This window comes from Stylophora pistillata, chromosome 3, assembly GCF_964205215.1.
Source record: "Stylophora pistillata chromosome 3, jaStyPist1.2, whole genome shotgun sequence".
Lineage (NCBI taxonomy): Eukaryota > Metazoa > Cnidaria > Anthozoa > Scleractinia > Pocilloporidae > Stylophora > Stylophora pistillata.
This window is the reverse complement of record NC_142521.1, coordinates 46,944,712-46,968,464: the sequence shown is the minus strand read 5'-3', so window position 1 is coordinate 46,968,464 and position 23,753 is coordinate 46,944,712. Positions and strand designations below refer to the sequence as shown.

At 38.9% G+C, this 23,753-nt stretch overlaps 1 protein-coding gene across 1 annotated transcript in view; it reads right to left on the bottom strand.

Moving 5' to 3' along the window:
* Window positions 1–19,107, bottom strand: part of LOC111343346 (uncharacterized) — a 19,247-nt gene extending 140 nt beyond the window's left edge. The window contains exons 1-8 of the mRNA XM_088753072.1: window positions 18,408–19,107; window positions 17,467–17,754; window positions 17,023–17,322; window positions 16,580–16,879; window positions 15,432–15,725; window positions 14,584–14,877; window positions 13,846–14,133; window positions 1–1,506 (exon numbers count right to left, since the gene is read on the bottom strand). The exon at window positions 1–1,506 is cut by the window's left edge and continues 140 nt beyond it. Of these exons, the coding sequence (XP_088609198.1) occupies window positions 77–1,506; window positions 13,846–14,133; window positions 14,584–14,877; window positions 15,432–15,725; window positions 16,580–16,879; window positions 17,023–17,322; window positions 17,467–17,754; window positions 18,408–19,107 (3,894 nt within the window). The 3' untranslated portion in view covers window positions 1–76. The remainder of the gene's footprint in view (window positions 1,507–13,845; window positions 14,134–14,583; window positions 14,878–15,431; window positions 15,726–16,579; window positions 16,880–17,022; window positions 17,323–17,466; window positions 17,755–18,407) is intronic.
* Between the last annotated feature and the right edge of the window lie 4,646 nt (window positions 19,108–23,753).

The window sequence follows — 23,753 nt, the reverse complement described above, 5'->3', positions numbered from 1 at the left end:
GTGACTACGAGACGTTATGTCTAGCAAACTGACTCAATTATCGAACACGTTCCTGGCCTCGGCCCACAAAATTTCATCACAGTTCCTCGTTTTTATTTTCGGACAAAATGCCAGCCATGAATTGGAAAACCATTTCAGAAAAACTTCCATCTGGAATATGATTTTCGTTTACAAAGCAACGAGCAGCCAAGTATTCTTGAACGGTTAAGTGGGTAAAGCTAAAGAGTTTAGTTGTTGTAGTCGAACTGGTCCTGAAAGGCTGACCACAATGAAGAAGACCACTACCCTTCAGTTTTTCGACTTCTCCTGAATCGAAATCGCATTCCATCTCGCTTTGATCAAAAGTTGCTTTTTTTTGCCGAAGCAGTTTAGCCGCTAATTCTGATAGTTTCTTCAGTGTGTTTTCAATGATGCAAAGGGACTTCTTCACATCCTCAGAGATTGCCTTCTTTCTATATTCTGACTTGCCGCTATGCTTAAGTTCAAAAATATTTACAATTTTAGTGTAAATGTCAGTCACTGAGACAGGGAGGTCATCGAGGTTTCCTGAGTCTGTTAGTATATAATCCATTTCAAAGCACATCAGAAAACAGAGCATGGGAATGTGAGCAAAACTAACAAGATTCTCATTGTTCAAGACATGCTTAAGTACAATGTTTTTTTTTGTCTCGCTTTTCACAAAATACTTTTCAATGTACTCTTCGACTTGTTCTGAAGAAAATCCCGCGATTTCCACGTACCTTTTAAACTGGAATAGTCCCAACTTGTCGGATTCATCGGGCCGCGAGGTTATCAGGATGATAGCACCTTTCAAGATCTTTTCCTTGATAAGTTTGGAACACAGTGCAGGCACTGGCATTTTTTCTTTGGAGCTGTTTTGATACTCTTCTTCCAGGTTTCCAGGGATTTTATCCTGTAGTAAATATTCATCGTAGCCATCAAGGATGATCATTACTTCTTCAGGTTTCTTCAAAATGTGGTCAAATGTACCGTCATCAATGTTAGAGTTATCATCTAACACCGTAGAACAGTTTAAGACTTCTCTTAAAGTTTTGCTTTCATTTTGAAGCAAATTCAATTGACGGAAAGTAAGCAAATACACAAATTTTAAATTGGGTATTGTTTTGGGAGAGTTTTTTCTCGGCTGAAGCAATTTGTCTTTCGCCCAATCGCGAATCAACTTTTGGCAAAACAGAGATTTTCCAATCCCCGCTTTTCCAACGACAAGAATGGAATTAGGATTCTGCTGATCATCTCTTAAGCGAAGGAATATTTCGTCGCAGTGCTTAACTGGAATACCGGTAACTTCTCCGTAGTACTTGAGGTTTTTAGTCCTTGACTGCATCTTACCCGCGAAGAGGTCCTTTCTACCATGTTGTATGAGAAGATTGGTGAATATATCCTCTGTTTTTGCGCTAGCAATTGTGCAAGAGGAAAGCAGTTTGGGTTGAAACTCCGTTTGGTCTGCTATGGAACTTTTCAATGCTGTTGTGTAGGCAGCAATGGCTAAAAGAAAAATAGGACATACTTAAAGAAAAAAGTAATCTATGACTGCATGCGTCTACTGTTGTATAGTTGTAAAGTATTGCAGTAAAAAGGCAGTGTGGTCTAAAACACAGAGAAGTTATCATTAATGAAAACCTCTTGTTGATACCAAACTTCTACCGAAAGGAAGACTTGGTTAGGGCAGAGTTTGTACACTGTCAGTTGACAGGCCGGGGACATGGCAGGAAATTAATAGAATAAGTACATGTATAAAGTGTGCAAAAAATTTATTTCAATACAAAACTTCGCCACTTCGTACGCTCTGCGTACCTGTTACTTCGAATGTACCAACTCCCATCGAGGTTAGGGCCCCGGCCGCGCAAACACTTTTTTTTGTTTTTGTTTTTTTAACATTGTTTATTTTCTTTTTTTCATTTTAACTCAAATTCTTCTTCAAAGGATATGTTAGATAAGTTCAGAGTAAAAGTTTGATGGCGTAGCTCTTACGTTCAGATTGATAATGCAGAGGTGAGGCTCTGAAAAAAAAAAATTAAGTGTCGGAACTGAACCAGGGCGAGTCACAAGGGTAGCTGGTCAAGTCGCCCGAGAGTCACCTCGCCCAAATCATGTCGCCCGGAACCTGAGTCATGTCTCCCGTAATTTTTACTCATGTAGATCGGAAAAAAGTCAAGTCGCCTAAAGTAAAAAATACTTAAACAAGGACCCTGACTATAAAAGGGATAGCTCCTCCCCCGTCTTGTAACGCAATCTTTGCTTCCATGGCTAATCGAAGATGGCTGACTAATGGAAGGTGAAGGGGGAAAAAGAGATTTGTACACGAAGACCGATATCCTTGTCTTGTTTCAATTGATTTCCACTTGAAAATGTTTTTATTGACGATTAAAAAGGGACGAATGGAGACATCCTGATCTTCATTTGCAAAACTCAAAAAATTAGGCTATCGCAATTTTATCGCTGTGAGCGGGCCGAAATGGGAGAATACCGCTCGCTCTCGGAACGAATCAGATCGTAGGATTTGTAGAATCCCGCGCGCTCAGGAACTGACAAAAAAATAATTATGGGTTGTTAACCAAGAGTGAGGTCAAGATGGCTGGATATTGGCAGCGTTCGTCTCGGTCCATAAAAATGCGAAAAAGGAACGAGGCTAATATCCAGCCATCTTGACTGAACAAGCTTGGTTAATGATGATTTATTATATCGCAAAAAGATTACGCTTTAATAAGAATTAATGATGACTTGTTTACTTCGAGAGCCTGGAAATAAAGCCAGCTGTGTTTGTAGCCCAACAGACTCAAGAGCCGTTTTCTGTTTTCTTTGTTTCGACTATCTTCTGCCACTTTTAAACGTTTCCATCTGCCGAAATTGTCCAAGAATTACAATTGTAGTTCTAATTTTTCATGCGCAGGATCAATGCGAGCAATCCCGAGCGGGCAAGATGGGCTCATCTTGCCCGCTCGGGTAGCCAATTAGAACACAGGATTCGCTTCATTATGCCCACGGGCGCTACGAGTGATGTAGTAAACAGGGTTACTACACTAGAAGATCATAGGTTAGGACAATTAAGCAGGAGCTATGCCGGGGGTGTATATTCAGCGAGACAACACTTTCAGATCATTGGTAGGAAGGGAGGAAAAGGAGCTACGTCATGGGGTACATACACAGGAGTACTACACCTGAAGATCATAGGTAAGAACAGTCAAAGAGGAGCAATGCCAGGGGAGTATATTCAGCGATACAACACTTTCAGATCATGGGTAGGGGGGAAGGAGCTACGTCATGGGGAATATACACAGGGGTACTACACCTGAAGATCATAGGTTAGAACAGTCAAAGAGGAGAAATGCCAGGGGGAGTGTATCTAGGAGTACAACAATTTCAGATCATGGGTAGGGAGGGAGGGAAAGGAGCTACGTCATGGGGAATATACACAGGGGTACTACACCTGAAGATCCTGTCTCATAGTTTCAGAGAGGAGTTATGCCTAAGGGATTACACTTTTGGGTTGCTTGTGTAGTATCAGGGAGGAGCTATGCCAAGGGGAGTATAGATCATAAACGGGAATTTGACATTGTATTATATACTTGAAAACTGGAAAATCACATGAATCAACGAATACATAGAGGATAGTTCTCTCTATTAACTATGCATAGAGTAAAAGTACTAAGTGGCCACTCACGCCACTCGTCATGACCGGAAGTGGTCAAGGGTCACTTGGCCGGAAGTGATCATAACAGATGATTATTAGCATGATCAGCGAAGAGCTATAAGGAGTAAAACCCATACAAACCATCAGGAGTTTAATGGAGCTTTAAATAAATAGCAATCTTCATCATTGACAGAAATTTGGAAGAAAAAAGAGGAATTAATCAGTAGTAGCAGTTGTCAACAGTCAGAAGTGAGGCACCATGGCCTCATGGTTAGTGCACATGACTCCGGATCAAGTGGTAAGCGTTCAAGTCCTGGCCAGGACAATTGTGTTGTGTTCTTGGGCATTACACTTTACTGTCACAGCGCCCTCTCTTCCCCCAGGTGTTTAAATGCCGAGGGGAATTTAATGCCGTGGGGGTAACTCTGCAATGGACTAGCATCCCATTCAGGGGGGGGAGTAGAAATACTCCTAGTTGCTTCATGTTACAGAAACTGGAGTTAAGCGCCGTCTGATGGGCCAGTTGGCTCGTAAACAGACTTTGGCAGTTGTCAGTAGCATACATACATGTAGCCATTTTATTATTTGCAGACTGACGCATATTTCTTCAGTATTTCTAAACGATTAGCTGCTAATGTACCTAACTAAATGAAGATTTATTTGGAGATTATTAACCTCAAAGGGGCATCACTAATCCATATTTATCATTTGAAACTGATCTGATCTGGGAATTTAATTACCGTTAATGTAATTCAATCTAATTCAGTGTTACACAATTTGGTCCATACAGCACTTATGAAGTGTATGAATGAATTCAGGTGATGGACAAACCACTGACACCCAGTCCATTAATTAAGTACTTTGATGAATTTCTCTCATGGCCTATCATTTCATAAGGCACATATTGAAGTGTCTGGATCTTCCTTCACCATTGCTGTAAAACGTAAAAAATGCCTACATCTAATTTATATGCCACAAATATAAGTGCCTTTGACTTCCTGAAGGCAAAAATTAAATCAGGTATTTTGTCTGGTCTCAACAGTTATTCCTTGAGTATTATTACTCAAATGATGGCTAGAGGTTGTGCAGATGAATTTGAAATAAAGGCGCGTGAGTAATCTAAGTATAAAAAAAGTAGTTCTTTGAATAATACCCACTCATTTTGAAGGGGTAGTCCATTTTTGTCGTCCACGGACTGGGAGTAAGTGTTTTGTACCTCATCATGGATATTTTGGATACAATTTGACTTTATGTTTCGACGGATTCGATTTTAGGGGGTCTTAGATTTCGTAATCTCGAAAACTAAGACGGGTCTTAGGTCTTAGGGTCTTAGTTTTGGAGGGTCTTCGTTTTCGTAACACCCAATCTGCTTCGGCCTGTATAGGCGCTGAGAATTTTATTATTGGAATCCTGCTGTCTGAAACCTTCGATATTTCGAAACTCCTGGTAACTCGGACTGAAACTAATTTTCTATTAACTAAGGAAGAAGCAGAGGAAACCTCCAAAGCCTTGGAGCTAACAGATTTGGATGCTGAAGATTCTGATAATGGCTCTGACTTTGAGTTTCATAAACTTAAAAAATGTTGTCAGTTTCTCTCTTGCATTGACAAGTTCATAAGTTTGAGCCAACTTGTAACTTTAAGAATGAAGGAGGCTCTAAAGAACAACAGTATTGTTTTGATGTTGCCATCGCTGTGTACTAAAACAATCGGATTCTCCCAGAGTACCATTCCTTTTTACCAAAACTAGATTAAGTATGTGTCATTGCAAGAAAATGTTTGTTCCAGATTTCAGGAAAATGTGCTCCTGAGAGACTTAAGTTTAAAAATTTCCTGGGTAAGCATACCCCCGGACCCCCCTAGAGGTTCGGGCCTTCGGCCCTCAATTTTATTAGGGTACCTGCCTACTCATAAGGGAGAGTAACTAATGTGCGAGCCTGCGAGCCGGAGCCGTTTTCTTGCGAGCCTCGAGCCTCTTCTTGCGAGGCATTAGTGTTTGTTCTATATCTTTCCTTTTCCTCTCCTCATTTTATTCTAAGAGTCTTTGGCTCCTCTTGAGAAAGCATATGAAGGTGAAAATCTAAAAAAATACCAAACTAGACGCTGGAGGAGCGTTCACTTGGGCTTCGTAGCAAGCGCTTTACTTGGGAATTTACCACGCGTAAAATTTATTCGAAACTACAAAGCCATAGCATTCACACAAAACACGAGTACGATCACGAGATCTGAATTATTTTATCTTTAATTGACACTGTAACATCATTATGTTCATGTACATTGGTCATATTGGAAAATTTTTCTAGTAGATCACACTCATCAAGAGTATTCATCGTGTCTTCTACTAAGCACTCTTAACTTCATGCAAGGAGCAAACCGACTTTCACGATCGCCTGCACAATAATAATAAGAGTGATTATGTACGAAATATCAAACGGTACTTTACTAGTATTGAACCCGATAGAAACCAATTACAGAAATTGGTATTTAACGGAAGAGCTAAGCTTAGATATTTAACATTACTATTCATGTTGCCTCTGTCAGTATCCCTATCCAATTCGCTGTTGTTAGCGCCACCTTCGAGCGAGGTGTTCGTCTCAGCTTCATAGTTTGTTGTTAATCGGCGGTCACAGTTTTGCCAGTATTTTCGTAGTTTGAGCGAAAACGCTCGACATCGTTTAGTGCGGGCCTACCACGAACGGTGTGTGCGTTTGTATGTGAGAACAGCGTATAAGACAGGAATCTTTGCCGTGCGACCTTCCCAAAACAACATTTCGGAAATTATGTTATTTACAAACAGCGAGTACACGATTATGAGGCGCCAAAGGGGACAAAAATGCTGTTTAGCAATCTTTCTTTCCAATTATATAAATATGTTCTAAACTGAAGATTTTTGTCATCAGTTTTCATATTAGATGCTAACTTAGTGAAATATTTATGCTCTTTTTCGCATTTATTTTCTAAACTCTTCAGTTGCATTCTAATTGCAAAGAAAATGCGTTACAAGTACAGAAAAAATTATTCTAATTAAAATGTGCTTTAGATGTTCTAATGTTCTTATTACATTCTATTAAAAAAAAAAGTATTCTATATAATGTTTTTCTCGTGCCAAGTTTGAAAAAAACTCCGCTCATAAAAATGAAAAATTATCCTATTCTCAGTCCGAAAATACATGGCAATTGCAAAAAATACATGGCAATTGCAGAAAAAAGCGTTCTAATTAGTATGCAAATTATATTCAGTTGAATTTTTCGTGCTATTTAAAACGTGCTTCTAATTATAATGCAAATTGATGCTACACAAAGCGGTGTTGGGTAAGGGTTTCGCCGACCCCGTTTTGGCGCTGATTTTAAAGCTTTGAATTTGAAGACTATCTAGAAAAGCTACGATATGCTTTTATACCGTCGAGGAAGAGGCGACATAGAGATAGCTAGAGAGATTCTTAGAAAATACTCAAGCAGTTCTCGGTCAAATTGCTAGCTTCAGTCAACAATGGGAGACCCAGAATAACAAAACTGAACGACTTAGAAAACGCTGTTGATCGAATGACCGAGATCTGTACAACGTTTGGCGTTCTTCATCAGAGTGTACCCACCAACAGCGCTGCAAATAGTTCAGTCTATTTTCCTCATTATTTCGCGGACCCTCCAGCGCTGCACATGCATACCGCTGCTCCTCAATGCATCTACCATGCGACTCTGGCCAATATTGGAAGCCGAGTAAGCGATTTCACTGATTGAACGACAGCTGTGAGGTTGCTCTCTGAAATCTCATTAAAACCGTCCGTTTCGAGTCTGTTACGAAAAATAATGTTGCGTGACATGCATGACCTTCTGGAAGGTTCGCGAAAGGTTATGGCTTGTTTATTTTAGTAAATTATGTAATCGTTTCTAAAATTGGGATATTAATGTTGCTATAATTAGACCTTTTTTAGAAAGTTCTAGAACTTTATCACGTAAGTATATAACTAGGACAGGTTACGCGCATCCTCGGAGACCCAGGGGCTGTGGGTCGATTTTAAGTTAGGGCATGAAGAGCCCCTGGCGACATTGTCTTACAAGACTAGTTCCAAACGGTCGCAGTCGTTCTGCCATCTGATTGGTGCCAGAGAATCTTTGTGTTTTTCTGCCCAGTCAGAGTGAAGTGTGCTTTAGAAACCTTTCCTGTGTTTTGACACGGACATATGCTAGTAGCTCAGTTGCTCGCTATGTTTGTTTGGGCCGTGCGACGGAGAATTGCTTGAGGTGAAAAGTTTCAGTCTCAGCACACAATGTAAGAGAAATCGATCAGATTGTCCACGAAAATTTTACCGGAAATTATACTGAATACTTTCGCAGGTATCACTAGAGAACGTGTTTTAAAGTTTGCGAGGTTTGTATACAACACGGTCATTGATATGTCGCTTTAAACGTTAAACGAGATTTAAAGGCCCATTTTCATCCGAGATCCTTTGCAGTCGTTTGTTTTTGTTTTGGAGTCGCGCTATTGTTAAATGGCGAACTCTCATAGTCATTCACAAACACTATTAAAAAGAAAAACAAAGATTTGGTGAAGAACAGAGTAAACTAATTTGCAGCTAAATATTTGAGACTGAAAAATCATAAATCGAGTCTGTGTATAAAACTTGTACAAAGCTTACTCGATGTTGAAGGAAATTGTTCGGCTTCAACACTAAATAAAATATAAACAAATAACCAATAATGGCCAAAACTGATTTACTTTACGCATTTCAATTATAGAATAATGACTTGTACAAATGAGATCGCTTACATACATATCTCAGGATCTCAAGTAAAAATCAGTCTAATTACTATTCTCACCTCTAAAAAATCTCCCCAGAGTCTCTAGTTCCATCGTAGGAACAATGCAATAACATTTCTGCAAAAGCACTGTCTGTAGTGTTACCGAAACCCATTGTTGTTTTCTTTGCCCTCCATAAATCATACACAGACTCTCGAAGTCGAATAACCTTTGCCGAGCCGGGCAGATCCGGCCTTCCTCTAGACCGCTTCTTCGGCGGCATCAACTTTTCAAATGACGTTTTTCACCGTCATACATGTAAGAATTAAAAACTATTTACTGATATGGATACTACGATAGTTTGTTGTTCGCACATGATTCAAGATGGAACTTTGAAAGCCCTAATTAGTAAGATGGAATAAGATATCAAAGCGATTCCGCAACTTCGAGGAAAATAGCGTATTTTTCATATATGAAAATGATCTGGGCGCGCAAGGCATCTCGGTTGAAAATGGGCCTTCATGCTTAAATCTTTTTTGATTTTTTGCATAATTTGCTGTGACTGAAACTTTGCCAAGCCCGTGAAGTTATTTCGTCGGTATGTCGAGCAACTGGTACTTGCGCAACTTTCTGTGCGTGCCAAAATCTAATCTCATCTTCGCTTGAAAAAAAAGAAAAGCTAAGCGTGGAAACTTTTGCTTATTAGATGTGGGTAGATGACCCTGTGCTATTAAGCTGACATTTGCAAAAAAGCAAACCTGCCCTTTCCATCCAATATTTCTTGGTCTTTGGTTTTGTTTTTCCCATTGGAAGCAGCATCGGATCGATTCCCAATGATCAAAGGTATTTAACTTGGTCTTCAACAATCGACAGAAGAGGTGAAATGACAATGACCAAGGGACTAGAAGAGAATCCGTGACCTTACTAGCTCAAGAATTTCAACACTCTAGGTAGCAGTTGAAAGATTAAACTCTTTGCAAACCCCTTCGGTAACTGCCCGAAAAAATCTCTCCTTCCCACGATGTTCTTGTTAATAAGTTTTTGTTCAGATTTTAATTAGCTAAACGGAAACACAGCTAAACTTTCTCTAGCGCTTGCTGGAGGTCGTCCACGAACTTAAGCCGTATTGCGAACGACTTTACTACAAAGCGAAGATTAGATTTTAGCGCGCACAGAAAGCAGAAAGCTACGTAGGCGAAAGCGCCAGTTGGTCGACATACCTGCGTGGCCCGTGCGACGAAATAACTTCACGAGATTGGCAAAGTTTCAGTCACAGCAAATTATGCAAAAAATCTAGAAAGATTTAAGCTTAAATCTCGTTTAACGTTTAAAGCGACATATCAATGACTGCAACCATCGTGTTGTATACAAACCTCGCAAACTTTAAAACACGTTCTCTAGTGATACCTGCAAAAGTATTCAGTATAATTTCCGGTAAAATTTTCGCGGACAATCTGATCGATTCCTCTTACATTCTGTGCTGAGACTGAAACTTTTCACCTCAAGCAAATCTGCGTCACACGGCAAAAACAAACATAGCGAGCAACTGAGCTATTAGTCTATGTTCGTGTTAAAACACACGAAAGGACTCTACAATTCACTTCACTCTGATTGGGCAGAAAAACACAAAGATTTTCTGGCACCACTTAAATGGCAGAACGACTGCGACCGTTTGAAACTAGTCTTGTAAGACAATGTCCCCAGGGGCTCTTCATGCCCTAACTTGAAATCGACCCACAGCCCCTGGGTCTCGGAGGATGGGTTACGCGAAGCCTGAACTTAGTTTTGACAGCGATGAGAGTTGGTGGTGATCATTCGCAATCAGTCAAGTGTGACGAGGCAGTGTCTCCTGAATTTTGGCGGAGGCCGTGAATATTTTCAAGTTGATCGAAGTTGGCGAATGCGCGGAGGCCGTGAAAGTTTACTGAGTTACGGGCTAGTGTAAAGTTAAGCAAGTGAAAACTACCTTCATTTTGGAATAAACCTTCTTGTTACTGTTCCGATAACCCTGCGTTCTGTTATGACTACAAATCACCTGCCACTCAAACATCATCCTCGGAGACCCATGGGCTGAGTGGGTTTCAAGTTAGGGCATGAAGAGCCCCTGGGGACATTGTCTTACAAGACTAGTTCCAAACGGTCGCAGTCGTTCTGCTATCTGATTGGTGCCAGAAAATCTTTGTGTTTTTCTGCCCAATCAGAGTGAAGTGTGCTTTAGAGTCCTTTCGTGTGTTTTTACACGGACATATACTTGTAGCGCAGTTGCTCGCCATGTTTGTTTGGACCGTGCGACAGAGATTTGCTTGAGGTGAAAAGTTTCAGTCTCGGCACACAACGTAAGAGAAATCGATCAGATTGTCCGCGAAAATCTTACCGGAAATTATACTGAATACTTTCGCAGGTATCATTAGAGAACGTGTTTAAAGTTTGCGAGGTTTGTATACCACACGATGGTTGCAGTCATTGATATGTCGCTTTAAACGATAAACGAGATTTAAGCTTAAATCTTTCTAGATTTTTTGCATAATTTGCTGTGACTGAAACTTTGCCAATCCCGTGAAGTTATTTCGTCGCACGGGCCACGCAGGTATGTCGAGCAACTGGTACTTGCGAAACTTTCTGTGCATGCCAAACTCTAATCTTATCTTCGCTCGAAAAAAAAGAAAAGCTAAGCGTGGAAATATTTGCCTATTAGATGTGGGTAGATGATCCTGTACTACTAAGCTGACATTTGCAATAAAGCAAACCCGCCCTTTCCATCCGATATTTCTTGGTCTTTGGTTTTGTTTTTCCCACTGAAAACAGCATCGGATCGATTCCCAATGATCAAAGGTATTTAACTTGGTCTTCAGCAATCGACAGACTCAGGTAAAATGACAATGACCGAGGGACTAGAAGAGAATCTGTGGCCTTCCTAGCTCAAGAATTTCAACACTCTAAACAGCAGTTGAGAGATTAAGCTCTTTCCAAACCCCTTCGGTAACTGCCCGAGAACATCTCTCCTTCCCACGATGTTCTCGTTAATAAGTTTTTGTTCAGATTTTAATTAGCAAACCGGAAACACAGTTAAGCTTTCTCTTAGCACTTGCTGGAGGTCGTCCACGAACTTAACGTTCTCTGCAACCTTGGCCGTATTGTGAATGACTTTACTACTAAGATTAGATTTTGGCGCGCAGAGAAAGCAGAAAGCTACGTAGGCGAAAGCGCCAGTTGCTCGACATACCTGCGTGGCCCGTGCGACGAAATAACTTCACGGGATTGGCAAAGTTTCAGTCACAGCAAATTATGCAAAAAATCTAGAAAGATTTAAGCTTAAATCTCGTTTATCGTTTAAAGCGACCTATCAATGACTGCAACCATCGTGTTGTATACAAACCTCGCAAACTTTAAAACACGTTCTCTAGTGATACCTGCGAAAGTATTCAGTATAATTTCCGGTAAGATTTTCGCGGACAATCTGATCGATTTCTCTTACGTTGTGTGCCGAGACTGAAACTTTTCACCTCAAACAAATCTCTGTCGCACGGTCCAAACAAACATGGCGAGCAACTGCGCTTCAAGTATATATCCGTGTTAAAACACACGAAAGGACTCTCAAGCACACTTCGCTCTGATTGGGCAGAAAAACACAAAGATTTTCTGGCGCCAATCAGATGGCAGAACGACTGCGACCGTTTGGAACTAGTCTTGCAAGAAAATGTCCCCAGAGGCTCTTCATGCCTTAACTTGAAATCCACTCAGCCCCTGGGTCTCCGAGGATGCTCAAACATCGAACTCGTAACAGATTCCAAATTCCTCTCTTCGTCTTCTAAGAGTTCTCTCTGAAATTCTCAGTAATTTAGCAATTCTAGCCGAGCGAAAGTGTTTACTTAGCAATAATTCCAGTTGATCCTTCATAATTTCAAAAAGAGGACGACCTTTTTCGGCGCTGCTGCTCACTGGGCATTGGTATTCAGAAGAACAGGCACTCTCTGTATTTAAACCTTTGAGTCTCGTACAAAGATGATGTGTTCGTAAATCGTCTAAAATACTCGTCAGGCCAACGACTGAATTATTTGCAGCGCTGTTGGTGGGTACACTCTGATGAAGAACGCCAAACGTTGTACAGATCTCGGTCATTCGATCAACAGCGTTTCTAAGTCGTTCGGGTTTGTTATTCTGGGTCTCCCATTGTTGACTGAAGCTAGTAATTTGACCGAGAACTGCTTGAGTATTTTCTAAGGGGCTGATTACATGAGCCGAGCTGGCCCGGTTAGCCGGGCTGATTTCCTTTGATTTCACGCTTTGGCGAACACCAAAACAAAAGAAATCAGCCGGGCTAACAGGGCCAGCCCGGCTCATGTAATCAGGCCCTAAGAATCTCTCTAGCTATCTCTATGTCGCCTCTTCCTCGACGGGATTAAGGCATATCGTAGCTTTTCTAGATAGTCTTCAAATTCAAAGCTATAAAATTAGCGCCAAAACGGAATCCGCGAAACCCTTAACCAACACCGGTCTGTGTAGCACAATTTGCGTTTTAATTAGAAGCGCGTTTTAATTAGCATGAAAAATTCAACTGAATATAATTTGCATACTAATTAGAACGCTTTTTTTTTGCAATTTCCATGTATTTTTTTGCAATTGCCATGTATTTTTTGCAATTGCCGTGTTTTTTCGGACTGAGAATAGGATAATTTTTCATTTTTTTTTTTAAATAGAATGTAATAAGAACATTAGAACATCTAAAACAATTTTCAATTAGCATAATTTTTTCTGTACTTGTAACGCATTTTCTTTGCAATTAGAATGCAACTGAAGAGTTTAGAATATAAATGCGAAAAAGAATATGAATATTTCACTAAGTTAGCATCTAATATGTAAACTGAGGACAAAAATCTTCAGGTTGGAACATATTTATATAATCGGAAAGAAAAATTGCTAAACGGCATTTTTGTCCACTTTGGCGCCTCATACACGTTAAGACAAGTTGTCGCACTCTCATCCTCAGTTTCCGCGGTTTAAACAAGGAACGCTTGGGACTATGACCATAAAAAGGCATTATGTCCAGATTTGGATGCTATTTTCCCGGGGCTCGGAAAATATGACTTCGGCTCGTCATAAATTGCTCAAGCTCGCAGGCTCGCATTATAGCAACCCCCTCATAAGAAAGCACCCTTCTACTTCAAAAGTTAATGAAAACCCTGAGATCTGTACAGTACTAGTAACAAATAACCAAATCCAAGATGCTGATGATGTATAGAACACTGGCTGGACAATGTATGAGCAGAAACTTTTCGAAAAAATTCTGCGACGCATGGCAACTGTTTTTTTTTGACAGCACGCCTGCTTGAGAAAGCAGTTTCATAATTTAGATTGATTTATGTGTGATAATTAGTGTATGATTAGTAACATTCAACAAAAATGTGCGGTTCAGATAAATATGAATTTGCCCAGTAAATTGTAAACTGAGGTACATACCAGACTTTGTTGAAAAACTTTTGACAACTGGCTCACTTTTTCCGTGTTTGTTGACTGCAAAGAGTTTCACTTCATACACTGAGTCATACGCAAGGCCAGTGATACTGAACTGATTTGCAACGATGTTGGTACGAATTGCTGTGATTCCTGTTGTGAGGTTCCTCCATTCCAGATGGTAAGTAGGGCTCAGCTTACTGTTGTTTAAATCCACTGGTGTTGACCAGGTCAGAGTGAACTCCACATCAACTTCATATTCTTTGTTTGTAATGGTTGGTTTATTAGGTGCACCTATTAAAATTGATGATTCCTGGTAAATTTCTTTTCTAATACATTTAAATTCCAAGGGATATTTGAAATACATAATTTCCACATCAAAGTCACAAGTACAGCGAACATGTTCATGCAGATTTTATTCAGTTTAATTTATAAACGATGCTAATGCAATGGTCTATATGATGTAAACAGACAAAAAAACCAACTAACAACAACAATACAAAAAAATAGCATGCCCACAACACCTGAATGTTAAGGTGTACTTTTCTATTCAGGTTTTGTGTTGCAGGGTCTATTTTGAAAATAAATTGCTATTGAAAAGTTCAGGTTATCTTTATATTTGTTTGTTTCTATGGTACAAGTAGCCTGTGGCTATCTTTTTAGCCAAGGAGCTTTGATGATATAAAGTAAAGAAACATCTCATTCTCATCTGATGCATAACATATGTTAACTGAAGTTGCATACCAGTCTTTGTTTTAAACATTCTGACATCTGGCTCACTCTCTCCCTGTTTGTTGACTGCAAAGAGTTTCACTTCATATTCTGATTCATACTCTAGACCAGAAATCTTGAAGGAAGTTTCAACAATGCTTCCATGCTCTTGCTTTTCTATGAATCCTGTTGGAAATTTCTCTCTCCATTCAAGACGGTAAGTAAGGCTTAAATCACTACTGTCAGCCACTGGTTGTGCCCAGGTCAGAGTAAACTCCTTGTCAACTTTACCTTCTTTATTTGTGATGACTGGTTTTTCAGGTAAACCTAAAGTAGAAAAATGATAATTCCCACATCTAAAACACATGTCAAGTACCACTTAATCTAAAAGTAGTCAGTTTCAGAAAACTGAGACTGGCAAGCCTGAAATTAGGTTGGGTATGTTTTCAATAAAAGCAAGAGGGTTTCACAAGCTTGACAGAGAGATATCGCTAGCTTCATTTGCTATGAGTCCCTTTAGTTATGCAAGAACAAGCAGATTTCTGCTTCACATGCCATTGTGTTGAGACAGCAAGAGAAGCTCTTTAGGCAGCTCTTGTGGCATTTCTATATATTTTTAGTTCTGGAAATAAAACCCGTACATGGTTAACGACACGGGCATGAAACAAAAGGTAACCTATTGGGAGCTGGCAGATCTTCATATTTTTTTCATGTTTAATGACCCACTACAGCTGGCATAAAGTTCTGTAGGAAACCTCTGACAAATGATGAGCCTTTCTGGACTCTTAGCAACAGGCTTATGTTAAGTTTCTTCCCCATTAAAGTTGTAAACTTAAAACATCTACCATCTGATGCACGACACGTCAAATGAAGGTACATACCAGTCTTTGTCTTAAATGTTCTGACGTCTGGCTCACTCTCTCCCTGTTTGTTGACCGCAAAGAGTTTCACTTCATATTCTGATTCATACTTTAGACCAGAAATCTTGAAGTAAGTTTCAACAATGCTTCCATGCTCTTGCTTTTCTAAGAATCCTGTTGGAAATTTCTCTCTCCATTCTAGATGGTAAGAAGGGCTTAAATCACTGCTGTCAGCCTCTGGTTGTGCCCAGGTCAGAATGAACTCCTTGTCAACTTTGCCTTCTTTATTTGTGATGACTGGTTTTTCAGGTAAACCTACAGTACCAAAAATTAATGATAACTCCTACATCTTAAACACATGTCAAGTACCTCTTAATCTAAAAGTAATCAGTTTCAAAAAACCTGAGATTAGCTCAGGCATGTATAAGCAAGAGGTGAAAGTGTAGTGTGATCGTCCAGGTGAGTGTAGTCCTGAGAAGGACTGTTGTTGGTGGTGGTGACTGACATTTTGAAAACCTGTGCGGAAGTCATCATCAGAGTCAAGTGAATAGTTGTTGTCAGAAGAATGTTCTTAGTTGAGTTTGTGTGGAATGATTGGTAAGTTTGCCATGATGTTATTGGCTGTAAGGCTCAAGGGGTGTAAGTAACGCATGGTTGGCCTGTTTCGATCCATTGGTAAAGTTAGGTCATTCTGTTCGGTTCGTTTGTAATGTCAATGTTGTGAATAAGTCATTTGTATGGAGCCAGTGGTTGATGACACCTGTTGAGGGAAGTCTGTTCTAAGTTAGTAAGCCAGCTTTCCAGAGTCGGTAGTTGAAAGTAGTTAATGCTGGTTCGTAAGTTAATGATATTAAGCAATGTGATTGTTGGCATCACCTTTCCTTGTCACCTCTCTGTGTTCAGTCAGTCTTGTTGTGAGATTTCTGCCAGTCTCTCCAATGTAGGAGGCTTGGCAGTTAGAGCAATTGATCTTCTAAATCGCACCCTGTCTGTTCCTTGGTTCGTCCTTGTCTTTAACGTTAGTTAAAAACTGATGTAGTGTGGTGGTGGGTTCGTGGGCAAGGTAGATATTGAAGGGTTGTGAAGTTATCTACATTGCCCACAAACCAGTCATCACAACTTAAAACATCTATCATCTGATGCACAACATGTTAAATCAAGGTACATACCAGTCTTTGTCTTAAATGTTCTGACATCTGGCTCACTGTCTCCTTGTTGGTTGACTGCAAACAGTTTCATTTCATACTCTGAGTTATACTCAAGATCAGCAATCTTGAAGTGAGTTTCACCAGTGTTTCCATACTGTGGCATTTCTGAAGATCCTGGTCCAAGCTGTTTTTTTTTCCATTCCAGACGGTAGGTTGAAGGCTGGAAATCACTACTGTTTGCCTCTGGTGGAGACCAGTTCAGAGTGAACTCCTTGTCAACTTCACTTTCTATATTTGTGATGGTTGGTTTACCAGGTAGACCTAGAAAAATATTATCTATGCTAATAATTTTTCTTACAAATTCCAAATCTATATCCACTTACATGTACATGTCTTATATCTCAAACACTACATATTGTAATGTTTTTCATCTGATGCATAATATGTTATTAAAAGGTACATACCAGTCTTTGTCTTAAATGTTCTGACATCTGGCTCACTGTCTCCTTGTTGGTTGACTGCAAACAGTTTCATTTCATACTCTGAGTTATACTCAAGATCAGCAATCTTGAAGTGAGTTTCACCAGTGTTTCCATACTGTGGCATTTCTGAAGATCCTGGTCCAAGTTGTTTTTTTTTCCATTCTAGACGGTAGGTCGAAGGCTGGAAATCACTACTGTTTGCCTCTGGTGGAGACCAGTTCAGAGTGAACTCCTTGTCAACTTCACTTTCTTTATTTGTGATGGTTGGTTTACCAGGTAGACCTAGAAAAATATTATCAATGTTAATAATTTTTCTTACAAATTCTAAATGTATATGCACTTACATGTACATACACTATACCTCAAACACTACCTTTTGTAATGTATTTCAGAAGCATACTGAACATGTTAATAAAAGGTACCTACCAGTCTTTGTTTTAAATGTTCTGATATCTGACCCAATGTCTCCCCATCCCCTGACAGTAAAGAGTTTTACTTCATACACTGAGTCATACTTTAAGCCAGTAATCTTATAGTGAGTATCATCACTGATTCTTTCTTTACATGGAACTGCCGTGGATTCCTTACTGTTTTTTTCCCACCATTCTATACGATATTCGAGGCTGAGATTTTTAGGGTTGTTGTGTACTTCTGACCAAGTCACAATGAACTCTCTGTCAACTTCACCATCTGCATTTGTGATAACTGGCTTACCTGAGAAAGTGGATTGATTTTAATCTTCTGTTCAGAAATATTCTTTTTAGAAGTATTGAATTTGTTAAAAATATAATTTTGTACTACACATTGACTACAACATGAGATTGAGATTTATCATTTTGTTTTAAAAAACTGGGTTCTTGTTAAGGGCCAGTAACTAGCTATTTTTATTGGCTTTTCAAGGAAATTTAACTGCTATTTCACCAAAACCTGTGACTAGATAGATAGATAGATATATAGACAGATAGATAGATGGGAGAGATGGTTTTATTGAAAAACTTAGCAGTCAAAGGGCTGAATTACATATTGTTGTTACAATACTAAGTAAAGATATATACAAAAACTAGACAAAGAAAATTTACAAAATGTATCTAAAATGTGAAAAAATAATCTATACCTGTATATATATGTATATGTAAGTGTATAAATTTTTACTGAAGTTATACAACGTTTTTTAATTTTTTAGAAAATATTACTTGTCTCCTTTAATTTCAACAAATGTTGTGATATCTATCACATTACTGGTTTGAAAATACATCATACAGTGTATTGTTAAAGAAATCCTGCTTGTTTTGACCAAATTAATCCCTGACAGCAAATTGTGTTTGATTAAATTTGGAGCTGAAGAATAGAAAAGACACTTAACTCACCTAAAAGTTCCTCAACATTTAAGTTCTTCCACCAGATTGGAACAGGTGGGTGTTCTTCATTATTCTCAAAGTTAAGAATTCCAACTGCTTGTAGTTGTTCGTTAACTTCTTCCAGTATAACAGTTGAGCAATTCTCTTTAGAGCTGGGTGGATTGTCATCTTTCCAGTCAACTTTCCCTGCTACATATTCATACCTTTTTTCTCCAATAAAAAAGAATTGGGATTCACTTTGCTTACAACCTATCCTGGGTTCAAGATCTTTGAGGATACTGGAACTTCTATGTTTGAAGAGGCGACCCTTTAGCTCAGGAGAGTCTGAATCAATGAAAATCACAACCAATCCAGAAGAAACATGATGGATATTGTTCTTCGCAATACTTGATAGTGCAAGCGTTTTTGATTTTGATTTTGCTTTTGGTTTTATGAACTCCACATGATATTTTTTAATATCACATTTCTCCTTTGGAATAAGTTTGCTGCTTGTTAAGATAAAGTACTTGCTCCAACCATCGGTTCTGACCTCAGGATCATAACACAAACATGCCCCGCCTACAACTGAGATACCATCAGCTTCATCCTCTCGCGTTATCTTGCAAAGGGCTTTCCGTCTCTCTCTTTCTCTTCTGGCCAGAGAGTCCGATGTTGATGCAGCAAGCTTATTGCGAACGTCTTCTGAAATATAGTACACATTAACATACATGTACCATGACCAAATACACAATTAAAATGCACCATGGAAATAAGTTGCATCCACATACCAAACAGGTATGACAAGAGACATTCAATTTAATGTTACAGATGTCAGACTCCTGTAGCCTTAAAAGTCAATGCTATTTATATAATACTGAGGATAACAATATGCAACAATGATAATAATGATGTTGATAAAGAGTAATTTAAAATACAGCACAATAGATATTATTTTACTATAAATTGTTACGAGTATTGTAATTAAAGTAAAGTATAGCAGTCAGATTGTTTTGAAGAAGCTCCGAGGAATTGCTACTAACACGGACCTAGAAAACTACCCAGTGAGTTCATTTGTTAATTATTTCATCACTTTGTTTGATTTGTCTTAATTTGTTTTTTTTTCTAATACAGCTAATTTATTCAGTTCTACATTATAAATCATGCTCATAATTTAGAAAGGCTGAAAGTTTCTAAAGAAACTGTGGTCTTGCATCGGTGGGGATAACAGGGTAATTGGTTATATCAACTAAGTTGAAATTAAGGGCTAACGCTCGCAACGTCAGCTTTTTATTCGTTACGGTGGCCAATTTACTATTTAAACTTAGTTCATAATTTAGAAACTTACTCAACATTCAACTAGCAGTTGTCATTCTTCAATCCTGTCTTGGACTGCACATCATTCACACTAATATCACATGTAATTCAGGCTATGGCGGATGGTTACATGATAGAGTGAAGAGTTTGTTCTTTTCTTAATAAGATGATGGATGTCTGTCAACTCTACACTGTAAACACAAAATCTGAGTAAAAAAGGAATAACATTGTTAGAAAATGTTTGTAATGAAACCCAAAGTTACAAAAACCAGTAAAAGAACTATGAGGGAGAACTAAGGGTTTGTATATTAAAATCCTAAGTGATTATAATAATAATAATAATAATATATTATTGCATTTGATATAGCGCTTTAACTATTAAAATATTCTAAAGCGCTGTACAATATTAAAAGCGTTCTTAAGAAGGAAGATAAGTCTTCAACTGTACTTTAAAAAAGTCATAGTTCACATAGTATCTAAGGCTAGATGGCATAAATAATACTAGTAATAAGAATATAAAATTACAAATTAAAAGCTTTCTTAAAAAGATAAGTCTTTAACTGTACATTAAAAGAGTCAACGTTCCTACAGTTTCTAAGACTAGATGGCAAGGCATTCCATACTGTTGGTCCAGCATGGAAAAAGGCTCGATCGCCAAGAGTCTTCCGTGTCACCCTAGGGATTAGCGGCAATGTTTCAGAATCAGACCGCAGGCTGTATCTAGTTCTAGGCTTTACAACAGGTAGTTCAGATAAATATTGTGTGGCCAGGCCATTCAATGTTTTAAAACTAAAAGCGCAATCTTAAATTCTACTCTAAATTACACCGGCAACCAGTGAAGTTCCCTAAGTACCGGAGTAATATGAGCAGACTTAAGAATTAAGCATTTAACCCGAGCCGCCGCATTAAGAACTTTTTGAAGTCGATTATATTGATATTGCGGAAGCTTATACAAACGAGCATCGCAATAATCTAAATGTGATGTAACAAACGCATGAATTAAACACTTTGTTGATTCTGCAGACAAATATTTCCTAATTTGCCTAATATTATAAAGTCTCCAAAATGCCTTACTACACACCTTTCCTATATGAGTATTCATTGACATATGGTTATCAAACCATGCGCCAAGGTTTCTAACAAGCTTAAGGGGTTGAATGTCACAGTCACCAACTTAAATTGAAGGAATGGTAACCTTAGATAACCGCTGCGACGAAACAATGACTAGAAATTCTGTCTTTGAGTCATTAAACATCAACCTGTGTGAGACTAACCAAGCCCTAACATCAGCTATGTAGTTCTCAATAGCCTTAGTCGCTTGATCTTGAGCAGCAGACGAATCTGGACGAAACGACACGTGCAACTGAGTATCATCAGCATACCCATGAACTGATGATTACCTCGAGTTTCTTTTAAAAACAGACACAACTTATATAAGTTTACTGGTACTTATGTTGTAACTGGTACCTATAGGATGCTTGTTTCAATCATCTACATGATCAGTCTTCAAGCTAGTTGTAATCCATAGTTCTTGACAGCTTGTGTGACTAAGGGAGGTTGTTCTATAGTAACCACAATAAAGGAAATTGGAAACACACATTATCAAGGTAGATGCTTTGATTTCCTTCTTTAAATACTATCAAAGTTATCATCAGAGCTTAAAAATTAAGATAGAGGAACAGATCACCTATCAAAAAGATACACACCTAAAATGTAAAACATTCTTCCAAGTGCGATGACATCATTCTCGAAAAAGGAAAGTGAAGTATTCCAATTACAAAAGTACGGTAATCATAATTCTTTGGGTGTTAGGCGCATTATTTTCTATGAGAAAATCTGTTCTCTCATGGAAAATTATTGCCTAACGTGAGGTGTTTCATAGCTGAGTGTTTTATAAGAAGTCAAGACGATGACTGCTGTTTATTGACTTTAGTAAGATGTGGTGCTCCCGAAAAGAGCCGTATTAGAGTGTGTCATATAACTGAGTGCATTTTTACTGATCTTGTTTTCCAACATGCGTTTTACTGTCATGTTTGTAACTTCAGTTTGTGTGCTATTTCTTTTCAAGCTACCATGGCCAAAGAGAAAGAATTTTTATGAGTGCATTTTACAGTTGAATAAGAACAGTTCTTTCTAGTAAGCACTAGAATCTCCTTTCAACCACAAATGTCTGAAAATCAGGACACCACTTTTTGGTAACAGAGCAGAGTATTTATTTTGGTCTGGGGTAACACCAGGTGGTGTCCGCACTCTGATTGCGTTGCATCATGGTCGTAAAACAAAAATTGAGTCATTTGCATCTTGACGCGTTGGAGTGAACATCTTTGATGGCAGCGAGATACGGCGCAAATATATGTGGATTGTAATTGGGATTCATTTTCTGTTGCAATGCCTTCGAAAGTTAAACGTCTGACAGGCCAGCTTGACTCCTGTCCTTCCACCATGACGAATTCGTTCTTTGGAGGCAAGTGACGGTTTAGAAAGATTCAAAACTGCAATCTGCCTAAGAATCTCGACACAAATGGCAACAGTTACACTCACAACCAATGGCGGGATGAATAATTTCAAAGTCAGTAATTATATGCTTAGACGCGAGTTATTCAACTGTGAACTGACCATTGACATACAAACTCATATTAGAGAGACAGAGACCTTGTAATAGAAGACCTTTTTCCACCGAGCGTAAATACGGGATTTGTAAAAGGAGAAGCTCCATGCCTCCTAAGAACGAATTTGTCGCGCTCCACGTTTAGTAAAAACGTACAGAGTTTCAAAATACCCTTCGAGAATAGAGGAAACCTATATGAGGGTTTTGAGAAACGTATCTCTGGAGTTATTACTTCAGGAGAGAAGTATACTCTGAAACAAAGAAAATAGCGCGCGCAGAGAAGAAAATATTACCTTTTCTAACGCAATCGCATCTGGCTTTGCCAAACCTCAAGAACATACAGTTGGAGAATTTTGGCACCTCAAAACTGACCCTTATTATCACATCACGAAGGAAAGTCATTAAAAGAATCCTAATAAGAGCTAAACTTTGAGGGTAGAAGATTTAAAAGCGCTAGCGAATGGTAGGAGACGTACAGGCCTATCACCACCTTTCAACGGTAGACTGCCTTTTGCTTTCCGGCTTTCCGGCTTTCCGGCGTGTCGCCTCACGCGAGTAGAGGTTTTCATGGATCAAGTGACTCTTTTCAATGCTCTAAATAATTAAACTGTTCTTTATTCAATAATCAAGATAGAAGATTTTATAACATAACCAAAGTAGAGCGCGCGCTCTGATTGGTCAATTTAGCGTCCCCCATTTGCCCATGGGTGTACGCTGCTGACGTGAGTAAATGCAAAGACTATTTTTCCGCGCACGCTTGTTTTTTTCTGGTCGCGTAAGATTTGTTAAATAAAAGGGAACTCTTTAGCTACAATGTATCAATATCATGTTATAAAACAAATCGTAAACACCACAGCGTACACTATTGAGTTATGGATGCACTTGGGAGGTTTGCTAAGCACTCAAGAAGCTAGAGTCGCTCTCGGCTATCGCCTCGAGCGACTCTTACGCTTCTTTCGTGCTTAGCAACCTCCCGCGTGCATCCATAACTCAATAGTGTACTCTGTGGTGTTTACCATTTGTTAATTATACCACACAACACTCGCGATTATTTAATTTTCCTTCACTTAGGAAAGTAGATTTGCAGTAGTAACGCTATGTAACGCAACACACCAAACACAACAATGGGCCTTTTCGCTTTACAAAAGGGTCTGAAAAACTATCACTTAAAATGCACAAGACATTTGTACCGTTGGAGCGCGTTTGAGCGTGTTTGGTCAGAGCTGTTGAAGAAGCATCAAAGTGGCCATACAAATCTTTGAAAGGCTTCAAACTACGACGTACAACGAATTTGACCTGCTCGAAAACTGGTCTCAAATTACATGCTAAAATACAGTGCTTGCGTTTGTCCTTGAGAACAATATAATACTTGACAATTACGCACGAAAAATACTTCGACACATTCAGAATATATCACATTACATTTACCTATAATGGAAGGAAAAAGAAACGGC